General features: G+C 40.7%; 1 protein-coding gene across 4 annotated transcripts in view; it reads left to right on the top strand.

Annotated features, from left to right (window-relative positions):
• babam2 (BRISC and BRCA1 A complex member 2) overlaps positions 1 to 18,809 on the top strand; it is a 283,886-nt gene that overhangs the window by 53,685 nt on the left and 211,392 nt on the right. For all 4 annotated transcript variants that reach the window (XM_060934723.1, XM_060934722.1, XM_060934720.1 and 1 more), the window contains exon 4: positions 1,448 to 1,542. In XM_060934723.1, the coding sequence (XP_060790706.1) occupies positions 1,448 to 1,542 (95 nt within the window). The remainder of the gene's footprint in view (positions 1 to 1,447; positions 1,543 to 18,809) is intronic.

The following is an 18,809-nucleotide window of genomic DNA, read 5'->3' as shown; positions in this document are numbered from 1 at the left end:
CTCATGGTTAGTGGTTGGGTGAAGCCATTTATTGATAAACAACTGTGTTTTCTATTTTTAAATCATAATGACAACAAAAAACATCCAAATGACCCTGATCAAAAGTTTACATACCCCAGTTCTTAATACCGTGTATTGCCCCCTCTAACATCAATGACAGCCTGAAGTCTGTTGTGGTAGTTGTGAATGAGGCTGTTTATTTTCTCAGATGGTAAAGCTGCCCATTCTTCTTGGCAAAAAGCCTCCAGTTCCTGTAAATTCCTGGGCTGTCTTGCATGAACTGCGCGTTTGAGATCTCCCCAGAGTGGCTCAATGATATTGAGGTCAGGAGACTGAGATGGCCACTCCAGAACCTTCACTTTGTTCTGCTGTAGCCAATGACAGGTCGACTTGGCCTTGTGTTTTGGACCGTTGTCATGTCGGAACGTCCAAGTACGTCCCATGCGCAGCTTCCGGGCTGATGAGTGCAAATTTGCCTCCAGTATTTGCTGATAACGTGCTGCATTCATCTTTCCTTCAACTTTGACCAAGTTTCCTGTGCCTTTGTAGCTCACACATCCCCAAAACATCAGCGATCCACCTCCGTGCTTTACAGTAGGAATGGTGTTCCTTTCATCATAGGCCTTGTTGACACCTCTCCAAATGTAACGTTTATGGTTGTGGCCAAAAAGTTCAATTTTGGTCTCATCGCTCCAAATTACCTTGTTCCAGAAGTTTTGAGGCTTGTGTCTGTGCTGTTTGGCGTAAATTTTTGTTGGTCTACCTGACCGTGGTTTGGTTTTAACAGAGCCCCTGATTTTCCATTTGTTAATCACAGTTTGAACACTGCTGACTGGTATTATCAATTCCGTGGATATCTTTCCTGTTTTATACAGTTCAACTACCTTTTCCCGTAGATCCGTTGACGATTCTTTTGCTTTCCCCATGACTCAGAATCCAGAACCGTCAGTGGCTGGATGAAAGATGCGAGAGTCTGTCTGGATCCCAGAAACTCACTCAGCTTTTATGCACACACACTGATTACGAGCAAACAGATCACAGGTGAGGACGTTACCTTGAGCAGCCATTCAAACCCATTTGTGTCAACTTCTGTGCATGTTCTCAGGCCAAAATCACCAGGGTATGTGAACTTTTGATCAGGGTCATTTGGGTAGTTTCTGTTGTCATTATGATTTAAAAAGAGAAAACACAGTCGTTTGACAATAAATGGTTTCACGCAACCACTAAGCATGAGCGGAAAAGATGTTTTTGCGTTATCATTCATATTCTCTGAAAAATGGTCAAAGAATCATAGATTCTGCCAGGGTGTGTAAACTTATGAGCACAACTGTATATGACTGCTCAGAGTCTTGATATCATGTTAAAGTGTTTGTCGCAGTAGGGCTTTATGATATCTTTCTGATGGATGGAAAAATATTATTTTTTTGCCATTGTTTTGTTTTTTCAGGGGACATCATCTTTAATGCCAGAGACCCCGAGCTGCCTCCTGACTTTATTTTCGGAGAGGATGCCGAGTTCTTGCCAGAGCCGTCTGAGCTGCCGGTATGTCTGTCTGTCTCAGTTAACCTGTCTACAAGCTGTCCCATAGACACTCATGAAGAGAGAGAACGATGTATAATTTGTGTAATTAAATGCTATTTTTATGGCATTTATCAGCACATAAATCCTGGAAGGTCACAGGAGCTTCCTCACTTCCAGACCTGGAATGTACAGAACACTGTGCAAAAGCCTGAGGCACCTTTATTTCTTTTCATACCAACTTTGTGATAGATTTTTATTTCATGACTTCTACATCGAGTCCGTACAAAAACATTTTAGAGTTCCAAGCATTGGGGTTTTTTTCCCCAACACAAAATTAAATGTTACGGAGAGAAAAAAAAAGTTTGTAGTATGTCTGAGCAGCATATTCCGTCAGAGAGCACTTTTCACATAAAATAAGAAAACATAATGAAGGCTACTTTTTTTTTGTGCAAAATGAAGACGCGAGTGTGATCGTCAAAGTGTCCAGAAGAACTGTGGCTGGTTCTGTAAGATGCTCAACAGTGTTGTAGTCGAGTCACTAAGCCTCGAGTCCGAGTCATTAAAAAAAAAATCGAGTCGAATCCAAGACTCCATCCGCACCGTTTGACGGCGGCTGTTTTAGCGCCATTAACGTCAGTTTGTTCCTGAACAATGGCGTATGAACAGGTGAATGTGCTTCTCTTTATCACGGAGTGTGAAGTATTCTGTCAGAGATGGTTGGGAGACGGATGGAAGTGCAGAAGGCGTGTTTATTAATACAAGTGAAGACAGACAATCCAGAACGGCAGGAAAAATCGTAAAACGGTGAAACAGGCGATAGGTCGAGCGACGCACAAACAGGCTATCGTAGACTCGGCAGGATCAAAGATGAGAAACAGGAAATCAGGGATCAGGAAACTGAACAAGGAAAGAAGGCTCAGTAATGTGTCAGCAACGCAACTCAATACTTCGCAAAGTAAGTGCGTCCTCACGTTTTTTTTATATCAGCGCGCTGATTGCACCTTCATCCTGTGTAGGTGCGAGTCGTTTACGGTCCGCATGAGAGTCCGCTTGGCGTGCGCTGTCCGGAGTGCGCCCGAGAGTCTATCTGATGCACACGCCAAGGTGCACAGGTGTGACACTCTTGCACAAAATTAGCATGAAAGTTAATGTAGATATAAATATCTAATGGCAAATTATTATGGCATGTTACAAAAAAATAAAGAAAAAATCCGAGTCCTCGTCTCCAATTTACGAGTCCGAATGAAGTTAATGCACGAGTCCGAGTCATCAGTGCTCAAGTCCAAGTTGAGTCACGAGTCCTTAAAATCAGGGCACGAGTCAGACTCGAGTACAACAAGCCTGATGCTCAGCTCATTTCCTTATAAAACTGCACTCATTGTCCCTGAGACTACTTTGCTTTAAAAAAAAACGGGGTCATCTCACGCCAAATGACCAGCTTGAAGGAGTTTTATTCTAATAGCTTACTGGAGTCATCTTCCAATCAATTCTGAATTTTCTTCTTCTGTTGGCGGTCACAAAAATTTTGAACATGCACTGTGCAACGCTCAATTATGTCCCTCCTCCCCGATGCGGCAAGTCGAGTTCCCATCTGTTTCAGTCACTTGATTTCGATTAAAGGAGAACTGAAGGCAAATTTTTTATTATCAAAATTCTATTTCTCTCATTTTATTAAATATCGGAATGCATTTTTGATCGCTATTTTGTCGCTGCTATAGCAAGTTATGAGTGTTTGAAATATGCTCTGTAATATATCAGTCCGTATGTCAAAGCAACGGCCGTAAACGAGGTTCGTTGAGACCTGTGCGAGACATCGTAGGACGGAAGTAAAACGTACATCGGAAATCAAAGCAACCAACGTCTGTCAAAAGACATGCGCGCTCTCTTTCGAATGCTGATGTGATCAAGCCGGAAGTTTTGTTTGTTTTGATAGCAATCAGGAAAGTTTGAAAAAAGTAGGCAGTAATCGTCATTTAAACTTGTTTTTGTGCAATATTTTGTTTGGAAAACAGTTTTCAAAATGGCACTGACACCTGGCTGACACTTCACGTTTCGAAGTCTCGCACAAGTCTCGTGAAGATCGCGCGGATAAGCAACGCCTGCCGTGGACCAAACGCACTAAATTCAACATGGTTAAAAAACGCCACCATGTTTCACTACCACCACCATGTTTCACAGATGGGATAAGGTTCTTATGCTGGAATGCAGTGTTTTCCTTTCTACAAACATAACGCTTCTCATTTAAACCACAAAGTTCTATTTTGGTCTCATCCGTCCACAAAACATTTTCCCAATAGCCTTCTGGCTTGTCCATGTGATCTTTAGCAAACTGCAGACGAGCAGCAATGTTCTTTTTGGAGAGCAGTGGCTTTCTCCTTGCAACCCTGCCATGCACACCATTGTTGTTCAGTGTTCTCCTGATGGTGGACTCATGAACATTAACATTAGCCAATGTGAGAGAGGCCTTCAGTTGCTTAGAAGTTACCCTGGTGTCCTTTGTGACCTCGCCGACTATTACACGCCTTGCTCTTGGCGTGATCTTTGTTGATCGACCACTCCTGGGGAGGGTAACAATGGTCTTGAATTTCCTCCATTTGTACACAATCTGTGTGACTGTGGATTGGTGGAGTCCAAACTCTTTAGAGATGGTTTTGTAACCTTTTCCAGCCTGATGAGCATCAACAACCATTTTCTGAGGTCCTCAGAAATCTCCTTTGTTCGTGCCATGATACACTTCCACAAACATGTGTTGTGAAGATCAGACTTTGATCGATCCCTGTTCTTTAAATAAAACAGGGTGCCCACTCACACCTGATTGTCATCCCATTGATTGAAAACACCTGACTCTAATTCCACCTTCAAATTAACTGCTAATCCTAGAGGTTCACATACTTTTGCCACTCACAGATATGTAATATTGGATCATTTTCCTCAATAAATAAATGACCGACTATAATATTTTTGTCTCATTTGTTGAACTGGGTTCTCTTTATCTACTTTTAGGGCTTGTGTGAAAATCTGATGATGTTTTAGGTCATATTTATGCAGAAATATAGAAAATTCTAAAGGGTTCACAAACTTTTAAGCATCACTGTACCACCTGAAGATGTGCATGAAGAAAAAAAATCCCGAACCAAGGTCTTAAAGATACTTATTTTTTTACGTACGTCGTTATCTGGTGATGTGGCTGGTGTTCCACTCCATGAAATTGTCCCAAATGGATTTACACCCCATATATTATTGAGATGAATGAGTAATAGGAATTTGAATCATGGTGTTGAAGGGGTATCGATTTTTAAGTTCACACACAGTTCCAGTGGACAAATTTTGTTGCGGCGTGGGGATTCTATAATGAGTTTACTCACAGTTCTACTTCTACTTTTCTTCATGAATGAATGCAGGGCTCAACATTAACGGTTGTCCGGGACAAGTGATACTTTATGTCGGACAAGTTCATCGTCTCAGTTACTTGTCCGATCGGACAAGTACCAAAATACGCCGATATTCGGGTTACATATCAAATTTATCAGTTTATTCACATGATTTCCGAAGCAACTCACTCGACATATTGCTTTGATGAATCATCGGATGTTTCTATTCGGAAAGAGCGATGTGCGCATGCGCAATATTTCGCTTGCGAAACCAGCCAATACCGCTTCGTGTATTTGAGCTGAAAAGTAAACGGTCGTTTACCAGACCCTCCAGGATTTCGCGATGTTGCGATTTGCAACTTCAACGCAAATTCAACCAATCCCCTCGAATTCAGGGCAGTGTTGCAATTATATCCAATCACCGCAACTTTCCCGCAAATTTGACCAATCGTTGGCGTCGTCTTGAGGTGACGTCGACAAACTACCTTCCGCCTTACTTCCGTGTATACGTTCAAGAGAAGCAGCCTGTGCGAGTCAATGTTTATATAGGCTTAAATTCTGTTACTGAAAGTGTGTGATGTTTACAGTGAAGGACTGTGTGCACTTTATTTTTTACTTAATACAAGAAATTAATGGATGCCAACATTTTTGCCAAAATGGTATTTTATTTTCCATTGTTTAGGCAGCTTCAGCATCATACTGTGAGATTCTGTTCAATTTTTTTTTCTTCTCTGAAGCCTGAGCCATTTATTTTATTAGTTTATAATTATTGTTTAATTTAGTCTTCAGGAGAGACTGCCTGCACACAGTACTAGTATTAATAGGTTTTTTTCTTACATGAAAGCTGAGGCATTTATATTATATTTTAAGGTAACTTCATGTTGTGCTGTGAGGTTCTATGCACTTTAACTTTTGAACCAACAGGTGCATTTGGATAAGTAAAGCCTATTTTTCTGCATTTTTGTAGTCCTGCTAATCTTTTATATTGGTAAAGTTGTTTATAGGACCATTTCTCAGTGTCTTTGTTTTTTTTTTTTAATCAATAGTTTTTCAGTAATAACTTAATATTTAACATATCACTCAATTTTAATCACAAAAAGAGAAAATCGCAACAATTTCTCGCAACTTTCACTTCCTCCCGCAATGTAATCGCAACAAAAACCTAAAAAAACACCGCAACTTTCATCGCAACCATTAAATACCATACAGGAGCCGCAATGAATAATTAGACAACAACAATTAATCAGTGGAGATGTATTCAAAGTTAATAATTTAAAAATGAAAATATACTGTATAATTAAAATTTTCTGGTTTTCAATTTCTCATAAATAAATTAATGATTGATGGAGTCCAATTTTTTTTCTGCAGTGAATAGATTGTGTTAAAGTAATTCTGGTGAAATTAGTTTATTGCAAATAGTTTTTGTGTTTTTTTTTTTTTCTCAAATTTTTCTTCGGACAAGTCAACTTCACATGCGGACAAGTAAATTTCCTTTCAACTTGCCCGACAGGACAAGTGGTTTCAGAAGTTAAAGTGCCATTCCACCATTGGATGTATTCTTTGGCATAAAATACAATATATTTTATGACAACATGACTAGACGGAGAAATCTTTTAGCTTCAAAATGATATATCAAACATAATTTTTTGACAACGACAAGTATATTAATTTTGCGACCAAAGTCACCTACCCTTTTAATTTCCGCGCGGTAGTGAAACGTGATGTCATCGGCAGGTTCCCCTTCTTGTGTACCACGTCACGTGTGACGTGGCACAGATTATCAGCAATGACGGATAGAACGCGATTTCCACTTGTCGATTGCTGTGCCGATATTCACCATCGACCGTCTCCTTTGGGCATCACTTGCTATTTTCCTTCGCTTCTTTTCCGAAGCTGACAATCGCGTTCTATCCGCCATTGCTGATAATCTGTCCCACGTCACACGTGACGTGGTACACAAGAAGGGGAACCTGCCGATGACATCACGTTTCACTACCGCGCGGAAATTAAAAGGGTAGGTGACTTTAGTCGCAAAATTAATATACTTGTCGTTGTCAAAAAATTATGTTTGATATATCATTTTGAAGCTAAAAGATTTCTCTGTCTAGTCATGTCGTCATAAAATATATTGTATTTTATGCCAAAAAAATACATCCAATGGTGGAATGGCACTTTAATGTAGAGCCCTGGAATGTATAAATGGTCTAGCTACAAATAAAAACACACCCAAGATCGAATAAACAATCTACTTGATTACAAAAAAGAAGTGAAAGCTTCGATGCGTCAAGCCACTAGACGGCATTGTGATAGTTTGCGTTTCAGTCATGACCGGTTCACTTGCTGCACAAAGCCTGTTTTGTGATGGCGCCACCTGAACGCAAACATAACACGCCCGGAATTTCTTTTTGTTTATTAAAGCGCTGAAAAATTGACCTTGGCAGTCATCTGTGAAATTATTCATTCCTCTATCTTTCACTAAAGTCTTTTCCTAAACATGGCCAAGAACAAACCATATTTGCATCCCCCTGCTTTAATACGTTTTAAAGATGCAGTGACATGATTTTTTTTTTTAAATCATGTGGATAAAAACCAGTGGAAGTGAGAATGGCTAGTGAGATTGCAACAATCAAGATTCTGAGGCTTCTGGCCAGAAAAGTTTACAAAAAAAAAAAATCAGACATTATCAGATATCGGGGGCGGCACGGTGGTGTAGTGGTTAGCGCTGTCGCCTCACAGCAAGAAGGTCCGGGTTCGAGCCCCGGGGCCGGCGAGGGCCTTTCTGTGTGGAGTTTGCATGTTCTCCCCGTGTCCGCGTGGGTTTCCTCCGGGTGCTCCGGTTTCCCCCACAGTCCAAAGACATGCAGGTTAGGTTAACTGGTGACTCTAAATTGAGCGTAGGTGTGAATGTGAGTGTGAATGGTTGTCTGTGTCTATGTGTCAGCCCTGTGATGACCTGGCGACTTGTCCAGGGTGTACCCCGCCTTTCGCCCGTAGTCAGCTGGGATAGGCTCCAGCTTGCCTGCGACCCTGTAGAAGGATAAAGCGGCTAGAGATAATGAGATGAGATGAGATCAGATATCGGTGGACCATCAGAGGCTGAATCAGCAGCAGTTCAAAAGAGCTCATTTGAAAAAAAAAAAAAGGAAAAATACGTGGAGGTCTAATGCGGTGTGTGGATTTTTTTTATTTATTTTATTATTATTATTTTTTTTTATAGAAAGATAACCATCACACAACATCCACAGAAGCAGCGCAACATTTAAGTTCGCTGAAGAGTAGCTCCGGTGTAGTTTAGTGTCTTTGAAGCAGCAAAGCAAAAAAACTTGAGTCGTTTTGACTTAATTTCAAGCGTCTCGTTAAGTCAGATGGCTTGTCCTGATATGGGTCACCGAGTCAGAGGCGTGTTCGGTACTGGGTTTTTGGTTTTAGTTTTCTCGCTGTCAGTGTGTTTGTTGGAGAATGATGCAACAACTCCATCTGACCTCTGCTTCTGAAAGAAACTGCGGTACGAGCCTCCATCGAGATCAGCGCAATCAGTAGTTCTCGTGTTGTGACATGAGCTTTCTTTTTTTTTTCTCTCTCTCCCTCTCTCTCTCCTCCTTTTCCAGATGATTACACATTATTCTGTCCTACTTAAATGACCTATTCGCAAAGCTGCCGTACCACATTTCCTGGCTGTCCACAGAAGAACACGTTTTGCACTTGCGTGTAATAAAGCGGGAATGATGAGCAGGCGGGTTTGTGTGTGAAGTGGCCTGTAAAGCGACCTGTCTGACCGTCAGAGCAGCTTTCCGCTGAGACTCGGGGCTGCTGGGAAGCTTCACAAACAGACTTTTATTATTTTTTTGGCTTTCAAGCCAAAAACGGAACACAAAAAAATATTCAGGCGTTCAGTGATCTCTTAAAATGGAAAAAGAGACGCGCGACTTTTCCACTGTTGACACATTAAGAGTTTTGATGGGAAGTAACGGGTGTCATGGTCTAAATTTAGCTCGTCTGGACTGCAGTCAATATTTGTTCCTCACATGGTGCGTGTTGTGCAGAAACAAATAATTAACTCTCACCAGATATTTCTGTACCTGCCAAATGAGTGTTCATTTCTTTCTTTCTTGTCCTTCTTTCTCGCTCTCTTTGTCTTTCTTTCTCACTCTCTTTTTCTGTCTTTTTTCTTTGTCTCTCTTTCTTTCTTTTTCTTACTGTCTTTTTCTTTCTTTGTCTTTCTCTCACTCTTGCTTTGTCTTTCTTTGTCTTTCTCTTTCTCTCACTCTTGCTTTGTCTTTCTTTCTGTCTTTCATTCTCTCTTTGTCTTTCTGTCTTTCTCTTGTGCTCTTTCTTTGTCTTTCTCGCTGTCTCTTTCTCACTCTGTCTTTGTCTTTCTTTTTCTCACTCTCTTTGTCTTTCTTTCTCGCTGTCTCTTTTTCTTTATCTTTCTCCTTTTTCTTACTGTCTTTTTCTTTGTCTTTCTCTCTTTTTCTGTCTTTCTTTGTCTTTCTGTCTTTCTCTCATCCTTTTTCTGTCTTTCTCTCATCCTTTCTTTCTTTTTCTTACTGTCTTTTTCTCTCTCACTCTGTCTTTTTCTCTCTCTCTCTGTCTTTCTCTCACTCTTGCTTTGTCTTTCTGTCTTTCATTCTTTCATTCTCTTTGTCTTTCTGTCTTTTTCTCTTGTGCGCTTTCTTTCTTTGTCTTTCTTTCTCACTGTCTCTCTCACTCTCTGTCTTTGTCTTTTTCTTTCTCTCACTCTCACTTTGTCTTTCTTTCCTTGTTTCTTTGTTTCTTTTTCTTTCTTGCTGTCTCTTTTTCTGTCTTTCTCTCTCTCTTCTCTTTCTTTGTCTTTTTCTTTGTCTTTCTGTCTCTTTTTCTTTCTCTCATTCTCACTCTTTCTTTCTTTCTTTCTTTCTTTCTTTCTTTCTTTCTTTCTTTCTTTCTTTCTTTCTTTCTTTCTTTCTTTTTCGTTTAGAGAAGATTTCTATGGACCTCTGTGAATGTGGCTCTCAGCTCTAAGACGTCCTGTCTGATTTAGACACTAAGTGAATACAAATGTCTACACTGTCAGAAAGGGCTCCAGTAGGAGTCCATTTCTGTCCCCCATGGTACAATCTACACTACTGTACCCTCTTGGGCTCATTATTGGACCTCAAGGTAACCATGTGCACCTTTTTAGGGTCAAAAAGGTACATATATGTTCCCAAGCAGTATATAAAGGGAACAGATAAGTACCTTAGAGCAGTGTTTCTTAACCACTGGGCCACGACGCACCGTCTAATGGGCCCTGAATTTTTTTTTTCAAGTTTGAAGCCAAATACTAAATAGTTCAGGATGTTGTTGTGTCCCAAATCAGGTAGCTGGTTTGATGTACACCTTTCCAGTGGAATAAATAGATTTGTGGATAAATTAAGAAGAACAAACCTTTATTTTTGTCACGTTCCTCCTTTGCATTTAACCCGCACGTGCACGCGCACACACACACACACGCAGAGTGTGCACATGCAGTGGGCAGAATAAATAAATACGTTTGTGGGTAAATTATATGGATCTGTGATGCCTCCTGGAAGAGAAGAGCAGGGAGGATTGGGAATCGAACAGCTGTGGTTTGTTTACACCCCATACTAAAACTTGTAGCGTCCTAGAAACCATCACAAAGACGCGTACAAAAAGCCCAGAAATTCCTCCTATTCACCCAGGAAAACGATACAGGATTTATCTTATAGTGTCCTGATCCCCAGATCTTTAACCCAACCACATATAAAAAGCTGTACTCCTCCATGTTCTTCCAGGTTTTCATCTGTGTCCCTGTGTAGAACGATGTCTGCAGCACCGGGTAGTCTGAGATGTCGAGGAACTCAACGGATGGATAATTTTCCAACTCCTAACAAATGAATGAATAACTTTATTTAAACACGATAAGTTGATCATCAGAGCTGGTGGGGTCGTGCATGTAGAGATACAAATAATTACAAATACAAAAGACTAAAAAATATCCACAATCTTAAATAAAACCTTAAAATCTGTTAATTATCTTCACATTAAGTTGATTAATAGTCTGCATAACTATTGTCTTTGTATTTAGTTGCGGCTACATTAGGATCAACATTTATTCTACTAATGTCAAATTCAGGCTTGTAGTACTCGAGTCTGACTCGTGCCCTGATTTTAAGGACTCATGACTCGACTCGGACTTGAGCACTGATGACTCGGACTCAGACATTAACTGTATTCGGAGTCGTAAATTGGAGACGAGGACTCGAATTTTTTCTTTATTTTTTGTAACATGCCATAATAATTTGCCATAAGATATTTATATCTACATTAAATTTTGCACTAATTTCATGCAAGAGTGTCACACCTGTGCGCCTTGGCGTGTGTATCAGAGACTCCCGGGCGCGCTCTGGACAGCGCACGTGCCAAGCGGACTCTCAGGCGCGCTGTAAACGACTCGCACCTGCACAGGATTAGGGTGCAATCAGCGCGCCGATATAAAAACTGTGAAACTAGACTTACTTTGCGAAGTATTGAGTTGCGTTGCTGAGCCTTATTTCCTCGTTTGGGTTCCTGATCCCTGATTTCCTGTTTCTCGTCTTTGATCCTGCCGAGTCTACGATAGCCTGTTTGTGCCTCGCTCGACCTATCGCCCGTTTCACCGTTTTACGATTTTTCCTGCCGTTCTGGATTGTCTGTCTTCACTTGTATTAATAAACACACCTTCTGCACTTCCATCCGTCTCCCAACCATCTCTGACAGAATACTTCACACTCCCTGATAAAGAGAAGCACATTCACCTGTTCATACGCCATGTTCAGGAACAAACTAACGTTAATGGCGCTGAAACAGCCGCCGTCAAATGGTGCTGACGGAGTGTTTGACTCGGACTCGACTCGGATCAATATTGAACACCGGGGACTCGAGACTGGACTCGGACTTGAGGTTTAGTGACTCGACTACAGCATTGGTCAAATTTGGCGAGTAAATTTTTCTTTATATATATATTTTAAGTTCGTTTCTTAGACAAGGATTTTTAAGATGTTACCTTGTTGACAGTTTCGGCGAGAATCTTCCGCCTTCTTCAGAAACAGTCACCAGATGTCGAGCGGTGACGTGCCTTATCAGCTGATGTTGCGTTACGGAGGCGTGAACGTCCCGCCCAATTCGACAGGTAGTTCACGCCTCCTGCTGTCAGGTCGCTCCCCCAGGACGGTGCTCCAGGTGTGTGACAGCGCGTACGCTCCCTCATCCCGGTTCATCGTCCTCTGTGCCCGCTTGCGTACCTCCACTGCCTCTAAAATCCAACGCTGGTATCTATTTTCTTCGCTGTCGCACACCTGGAGCGCCGTCCTGGGGGAGTGACCTGACAGCAGGAGGCGTGAACTACCTGTCAAATTGGGCGGGACGTTCACGCCTCCGTAACGCAACATCAGCTGATAAGGCACGTCACCACTCGACATCTGGTGACTGTTTCTGAAGAAGGCGGAAGATTCTCGCCGAAACTGTTAACAAGGTAACAAGTTTAAAAAATATCCTTGTCTAAGAAATGAACTTAAAATATCTATAATAGTTAGACATAATGAACTTCCACTATAAATTTTTCTTTCATAGGAAAAATCCTTCTTTGTTGGCGTATAAGGATCTAATCCCATTGAGCGGGCTCTATATCCACTTGTTTTGAGTGTACTTCTTGGTTTTAATAACTTGCTTGTTTGCTGAACACAAACATGGCAATAACTTATGTTCTTGTGTTAATGGACCAGACTCCACTTTTGGATCATTAATCCATTTTGATTGAGAATGCCCTGCGGACACGGTTTGGCTTTTGGCACATCCGTACAGTTTTAAATACAAAACTGTTGCCTTCCATTAATCCACTTTACAATAGATTATTAGATTCTAATAGAATAGATGAGCCAAAATAATTGGGGATCTTTTTTTAATGGGCCCCGACTCATTACAAGTATGAATAAGCGGGCCTTAAAGCAGAAAAGATCGAGAACCCCTGCCTTAGAGGGTACTGCCTCAGTCACAAGCCATTGTACCCCTAAAGGTACTTTAATAATGTACTTTATTTTCTGAGACTGTACTGAACTATTTTTGTGATTTATACATACGTAAAAAAAAAAATTCCCAGCTTGCACAAGAGCTTTGGAGACGATAACTGTTGCTCACAGTCTCCTAACTCCAGCTGGAAACAAGAAGGGGAACCACATCCCGAACGCTCTTTACCTGGTCTTTTTAACGTTATATTCATCTGTTAGGAAAATATATATAGTCCGTTTCTCCCTTAAGCTCTTTCTTTCCGAAACACATTCATCATTGTGTTCAGTATCCATCACTAAATATTTCACGTTCATGACATTGCTACATAACACCATCCTGTTTTTTTTTAATTAACAATCTGTTGGATACGCCATTCCTGTTTATCGGAACACATTTCATCCGTGCAACAACGTGATCATAAGAACGTCTGGTCAGCTTATCTGCAGCTGCGCACAGATGCAAAACAGCACTTTCTTTGTTTGGAGGATCGTATCGAGGTTGCCAGTGAGCATATTTAACTCCAGATTGAACATCCCAGAATGTCAAGTTCCTTTTCAAGCCCTAGACTTGTTTTTGTTTTTCACCTGGCAGTAAATATCGAGCTCTTTTCAGATCCCTTTGTGAAATTCCTGATGTCTCAGGAAAAATGTTTGTCCTGCTTACAGCCTGACCTGGATATTATTAGCTGCTAAGCTCCATGTTGTTTCCTTGGCTCGAGATGTGGAACAAAAAAGAAAACACACACACACACACACACACACAACGGAGCTGACACCCTCGTGTTTACGGCTAAAAACATCTGGGATTAATAAGTTCTGTTTCCAACATGAAATCTGTTTCTGAAGGACGGGGATTTATTCCGAGCGCTTGAGGAGTATTTGAAAGAGCGAGCGAGCGAGCTTCACCTCCAAGTTGCCAGCTTTGGAACTATGAGACATGTATTCCAATAGGAGTTTATTAAATTTGCCCAACGCCGATGTAATAACATTTCAATTATTTATATTACTTAGATTTTTATAGTCTTAGTAAATTGTACATTTTACATTATGCTCTAATTGTCTCGGCTGCAATAAATCCAGTCCTTAAAAATAAACGTTCCAGAAGAGCGTCTTCAAAGCAATGCCATAGAAGAACAACTTTTTTTTTTTTTCCCCAAAAAAATAAATTTTTGATTGATTTTTATATTTTGTTTTGTCCTGTTGAGAATGAAAACATTTTCCCACCACCAGTTTTGGATGGATCTATATGATGACACATGATTTTTTTTTCCCCCTGTTTTTATGGCCCAGTGGTGATCAAAACACAAGCCCAGGCAACCAGATTTTCTCTCCAGGATATTGTGTGTGTGTGTGTGTTTGTTTTGAATTATACAGTGGTGCTTGAAAGTTTGTGAGCCCTTTAGAATTTTCTATATTTCTGCATAAATATGACCTAAAACATCATCAGATTTTCACACAAGTCCTAAAAGTAGATAAAGAGAACCCAGTTAAACAAATGAGACAAAAATTATTATACTCGGTCATTTATTTATTGAGGAAAATGATCCAATATTACATATCTGTGAGTGGCAAAAGTATGTGAACCTCTAGGATTAGCAGTTAATTTGAAGGTGAAATTAGAGTCAGGTGTTTTCAATCAATGGGATGACAATCAGGTGTGAGTGGGCACCCTGTTTTATTTAAAGAACAGGGATCTATCAAAGTCTGATCTTCACAACACATGTTTGTGGAAGCGTATCATGGCACGAACAAAGAAGATTTCTGAGGACCTCAGGAAAAGCGTTGTTGATGCTCATCAGGCTGGAAAAGGTTACAAAACCATCTCTAAAGAGTTTGGACTCCACCAATCCACAGTCAGACAGATTGTGTACAAATGGAGGAAATTCAAGACCATTGTTACCCTCCCCAGGAGTGGTCGACCAACAGAGATCACTCCAAGAGCAAGGCGTGTAATAGTCGGCGAGGTCACAAAGGACCCCAGGGTAACTTCTCAGCAACTGAAGGCCTCTCTCACATTGGCTAATGTTAATGTTCATGAGTCCACCATCAGGAGAACACTGAACAACAATGGTGTGCATGGCAGGGTTGCAAGGAGAAAGCCACTGCTCTCCAAAAAGAACATTGCTGCTCATCTGCAGTTTGCTAAAGATCACATGGACAAGCCAGAAGGCTACTGGAAAAATGTTTTTTGGATGGATGAGACCAAAATAGAACTTTTTGGTTTAAATGAGAAACGTTACGTTTGGAGAAAGGAAAACACTGCATTCCAGCATAAGAACCTTATCCCATCTGTGAAACATGGTGGTGGTAATATCATGGTTTGGGCCTGTTTTGCTGCATCTGAGCCAGGACGGCTTGACATCATTGATGGAACAATGAATTCTAAATTATACCAGCGAATTCTAAAGGAAAATGTCAGGACATCTGTCCATGAACTGAATCTCAAGAGAAGGTGGGTCATGCAGCAAGACAACGACCCTAAGCACACAAGTCGTTCTACCAAAGAATGGTTAAAGAAGAATAAAGCTAATGTTTGGAATGGCCAAGTCAAAGTCCTGACCTTAATCCAATGGAAATGTTGTGGAAGGACCTGAAGTGAGCAGTTCATGTGAGGAAACCCACCAACATCCCAGAGCTGAAGCTGTTCTGTACGGAGGAACGGGCTAAAATTCCTCCAAGCCGGTGTGCAGGACTGATCAACAGTTACCGCAAACGTTTAGCTGCAGTTATTGCTGCACAAGGGGGTCACACCAGATACTGAAAGCAAAGGTTCACATACTTTTGCCACTCACAGATCTGTAATATTGAATCATTTTCCTCAATAAATAAATGACCAAGAATAATATTTTTGTCTCATTTGTTTAACTGGGTTCTCTTTGTCTACTTTTAGGACTTGTGTAAAAATCTGATGATGTTTTCGGTCATATTTATGCAGAAATATAGAAAATTCTAAAGGGCTCACAAACTGTCAAGCACCACTGTAGTTGCCCATCAGATAAGTAGGTAGAAAAAGAACCTACTTCTTTACTGGCTTATAAAACCAAAGCCGGCATTTGATATGTAGCTATCCGTGTTTAAACGTTAATGCTGTAGCTATAAGACAAGCTTCCCATTCTGAATACCACCTCCTGCTGCACTACACACATCAGCAGAAACGACTTCTCATGTACCGTACAGTGGTGCTTGAAAGTTTGTGAACCCTTTAGAATTTCCTATATTTCTGCATAAATATGACCTAAAACAACAACAGATTTTCACACAAGTCCTAAAAGTAGATAAAGAGAGCCCAGTTAAACAAATGAGACAAAAATATTATACTTGGTCATTTATTTATTGAGGAAAATGATCCAATATTACATATCTGTGAGTGGCAAAAGTATGTGAACCTTTGCTTTCAGTATCTGGTGTGACCCCCTTGTGCAGCAATAACTGCAACTAAACGTTTGCGGTAACTGTTGATCAGTCCTGCACACCGGCTTGGAGGAATTTTAGCCTGTTCCTCCGTACAGAACAGCTTCAACTCTGGGATGTTGGTGGGTTTCCTCACATGAACTGCTCGCTTCAGGTCCTTCCACAACATTTCGATTGGATTAAGGTCAGGACTTTGACTTGGGCATTCCAAAACATTAACTTCATTCTTCTTTAACCATTCCTTGGTAGAACGACTTGTGTGCTTACGGTCGTTGTCTTGCTGCATGACCCACCTTCTCTTGAGATTCAGTTCATGGACAGATGTCCTGACATTTTCCTTTAGAATTCACTGGTATAATTCAGAATTCATTGTTCCATCAATGATGGCAAGCCGTCCTGGCCCGGATGCATCAAAACAGGCCCAAACCATGATACTACCACCACCATGTTTCACAGATGGGATAAGGTTCTTATGCTGGAATGCAGTGTTTTCCTTTCTCCAAACATAATGCTTCTCATTTAAACCAAAAAGTTCTATTTTGGTCTCATCCGTCCACAAAACATTTTTCCAGTAGCCTTCTGGCTTGTCCATGTGATCTTTAGCAAACTGCAGACGAGCAGCAATGTTCTTTTTGGAGAGCAGTGGCTTTCTCCTTGCAACCCTGCCATGCACACCATTGTTGTTCAGTGTTCTCCTGATGGTGGACTCATGAACATTAACATTAGCCAATGTGAGAGAGGCCTTCAGTTGCTTAGAAGTTACCCTGGGGTCCTTTGTGACCTCGCCGACTATTACACGCCTTGCTCTTGGAGTGATCTTTGTTGGTTGACCACTCCTGGGGAGGGTAACAATGGTCTTGAATTTCCTCCATTTGTACACAGTCTGTCTGACTGTGGATTGGTGGAGTCCAAACTCTTTAGAGATGGTTTTGTAACCTTTTCCAGCCTGATAAGCATCAACAACGCTTTTTCTGAGGTCCTCAGAAAACTCCTTTGTTCGTGCCATGATACACTTCCACAAGCATGTGTTGTGAAGATCAGACTTTGATAGATCCCTGTTCTTTAAATAAAACAGGGTGCCCACTCACACCTGATTGTCATCCCATTGATTGAAAACACCTGACTCTAATTTCACCTTCAAATTAACTGCTAATCCTAGACGTTCACTTACTTTTGGCACTCACAGATATGTAATATTGGATCATTTTCCTCAATAAATAAATGGCCAAGTATAATATTTTTGTCTCATGTGTTTAACTGGGTTCTCTTTATCTACTTTTAGGACTTGTGTGAAAATCTGATGGTGTTTTAGGTCATATTTATGCAGAAATATAGAAAATTCTAAAGGGTTCACAAACTTTCAAGCACCACTGTTGTAATACTGATTGAACCGAGTGAAATAAAGTGCTGCGCAAATCTTTCATAGAACTCTTCTGCTTACTACATGTAGTTAAACGTAGAGAGAAAAGAGAAATGCTTGACAGACTCAGATAATATCTTTTAAACTGTCTTTCAAATTTTTCAAGTGCAGGTCGTAAAAAGAATTTTCCCCGACACCCAATTATTTTTGTTTAGTGGACCAAAAGCTACTGAATTCGAATCATAGACTTCCAATTTTATTCTTTTTTTTTTTTTTAAATAGAACAATTAATTAATTTATCTCCTCGTGTCCCTAAATTCTCTGCTATTTTTTCCTGCTTCACCATGACCCAATTCAAGATACTACGCCATGCATCACGTGGTGGGCTTTCCCTGTTTGCGCCAGGCATTGTGGGATACAAATTTGAAACAGGAGAGAAAAATAGAGGACGTGAGTGTGCGAATGAAACGTGAAAGACCGACTACAGTAACGGAAAGAAAGTGAGAAGAAAAGACGTTATGTTATATATGAAGGAAAGGAAACGCAGGACCAAACTAATAAATATCGGCGCTCAGCGAGCACCTCGGTGTGATCAGCTGTTCGTTTAGCGACAGAATGATGGAACGGTCAGCGCACGCTTAAAGGTAAACCTGTAGATGGCAGTAATGCAACACTGTGGATGCCAGCTGCCGTAAAACCCAAAAGAAGACGACGGTAAACCTTCCGCATGCGTACACGGACTTCTTCTGTCTGCTTGACTGTGCGTAGCGGGCAATTTCATGCACGTTTATTTGCTTGAATCCCTTCAAATTATATAACTTTCCAGCCACAGAATGGCCTTTTTTTTTTTTAGATATTACAGAAATAAACATATATCACAATGACCACATTTCAGAAGGAACTAAATTTCACTGATTTTATGAAATCGAAAGGCCGTCTAGCTTCAGTAAAATTAACTAGCTAACTAGTTTGCCATTTTGTGCTATGTTATGTTAGCTACCACTTTGTTGCTTGGGCACTTGTTGTCATTGTTGTCAGTTTCCAGGTAACCAAAACATTAAACTGGGTTGATTTGCTTGCTTGGTCAGCTAACTATTGAAATTATGAAATCAGAAATAGATT

This window comes from Neoarius graeffei, chromosome 11 (assembly GCF_027579695.1).
Source record: "Neoarius graeffei isolate fNeoGra1 chromosome 11, fNeoGra1.pri, whole genome shotgun sequence".
Classification (NCBI taxonomy): Eukaryota; Metazoa; Chordata; class Actinopteri; order Siluriformes; family Ariidae; genus Neoarius; species Neoarius graeffei.
Note: the sequence above shows the minus strand (reverse complement) of the source record. Positions and strands in the feature narration are given on the sequence as shown.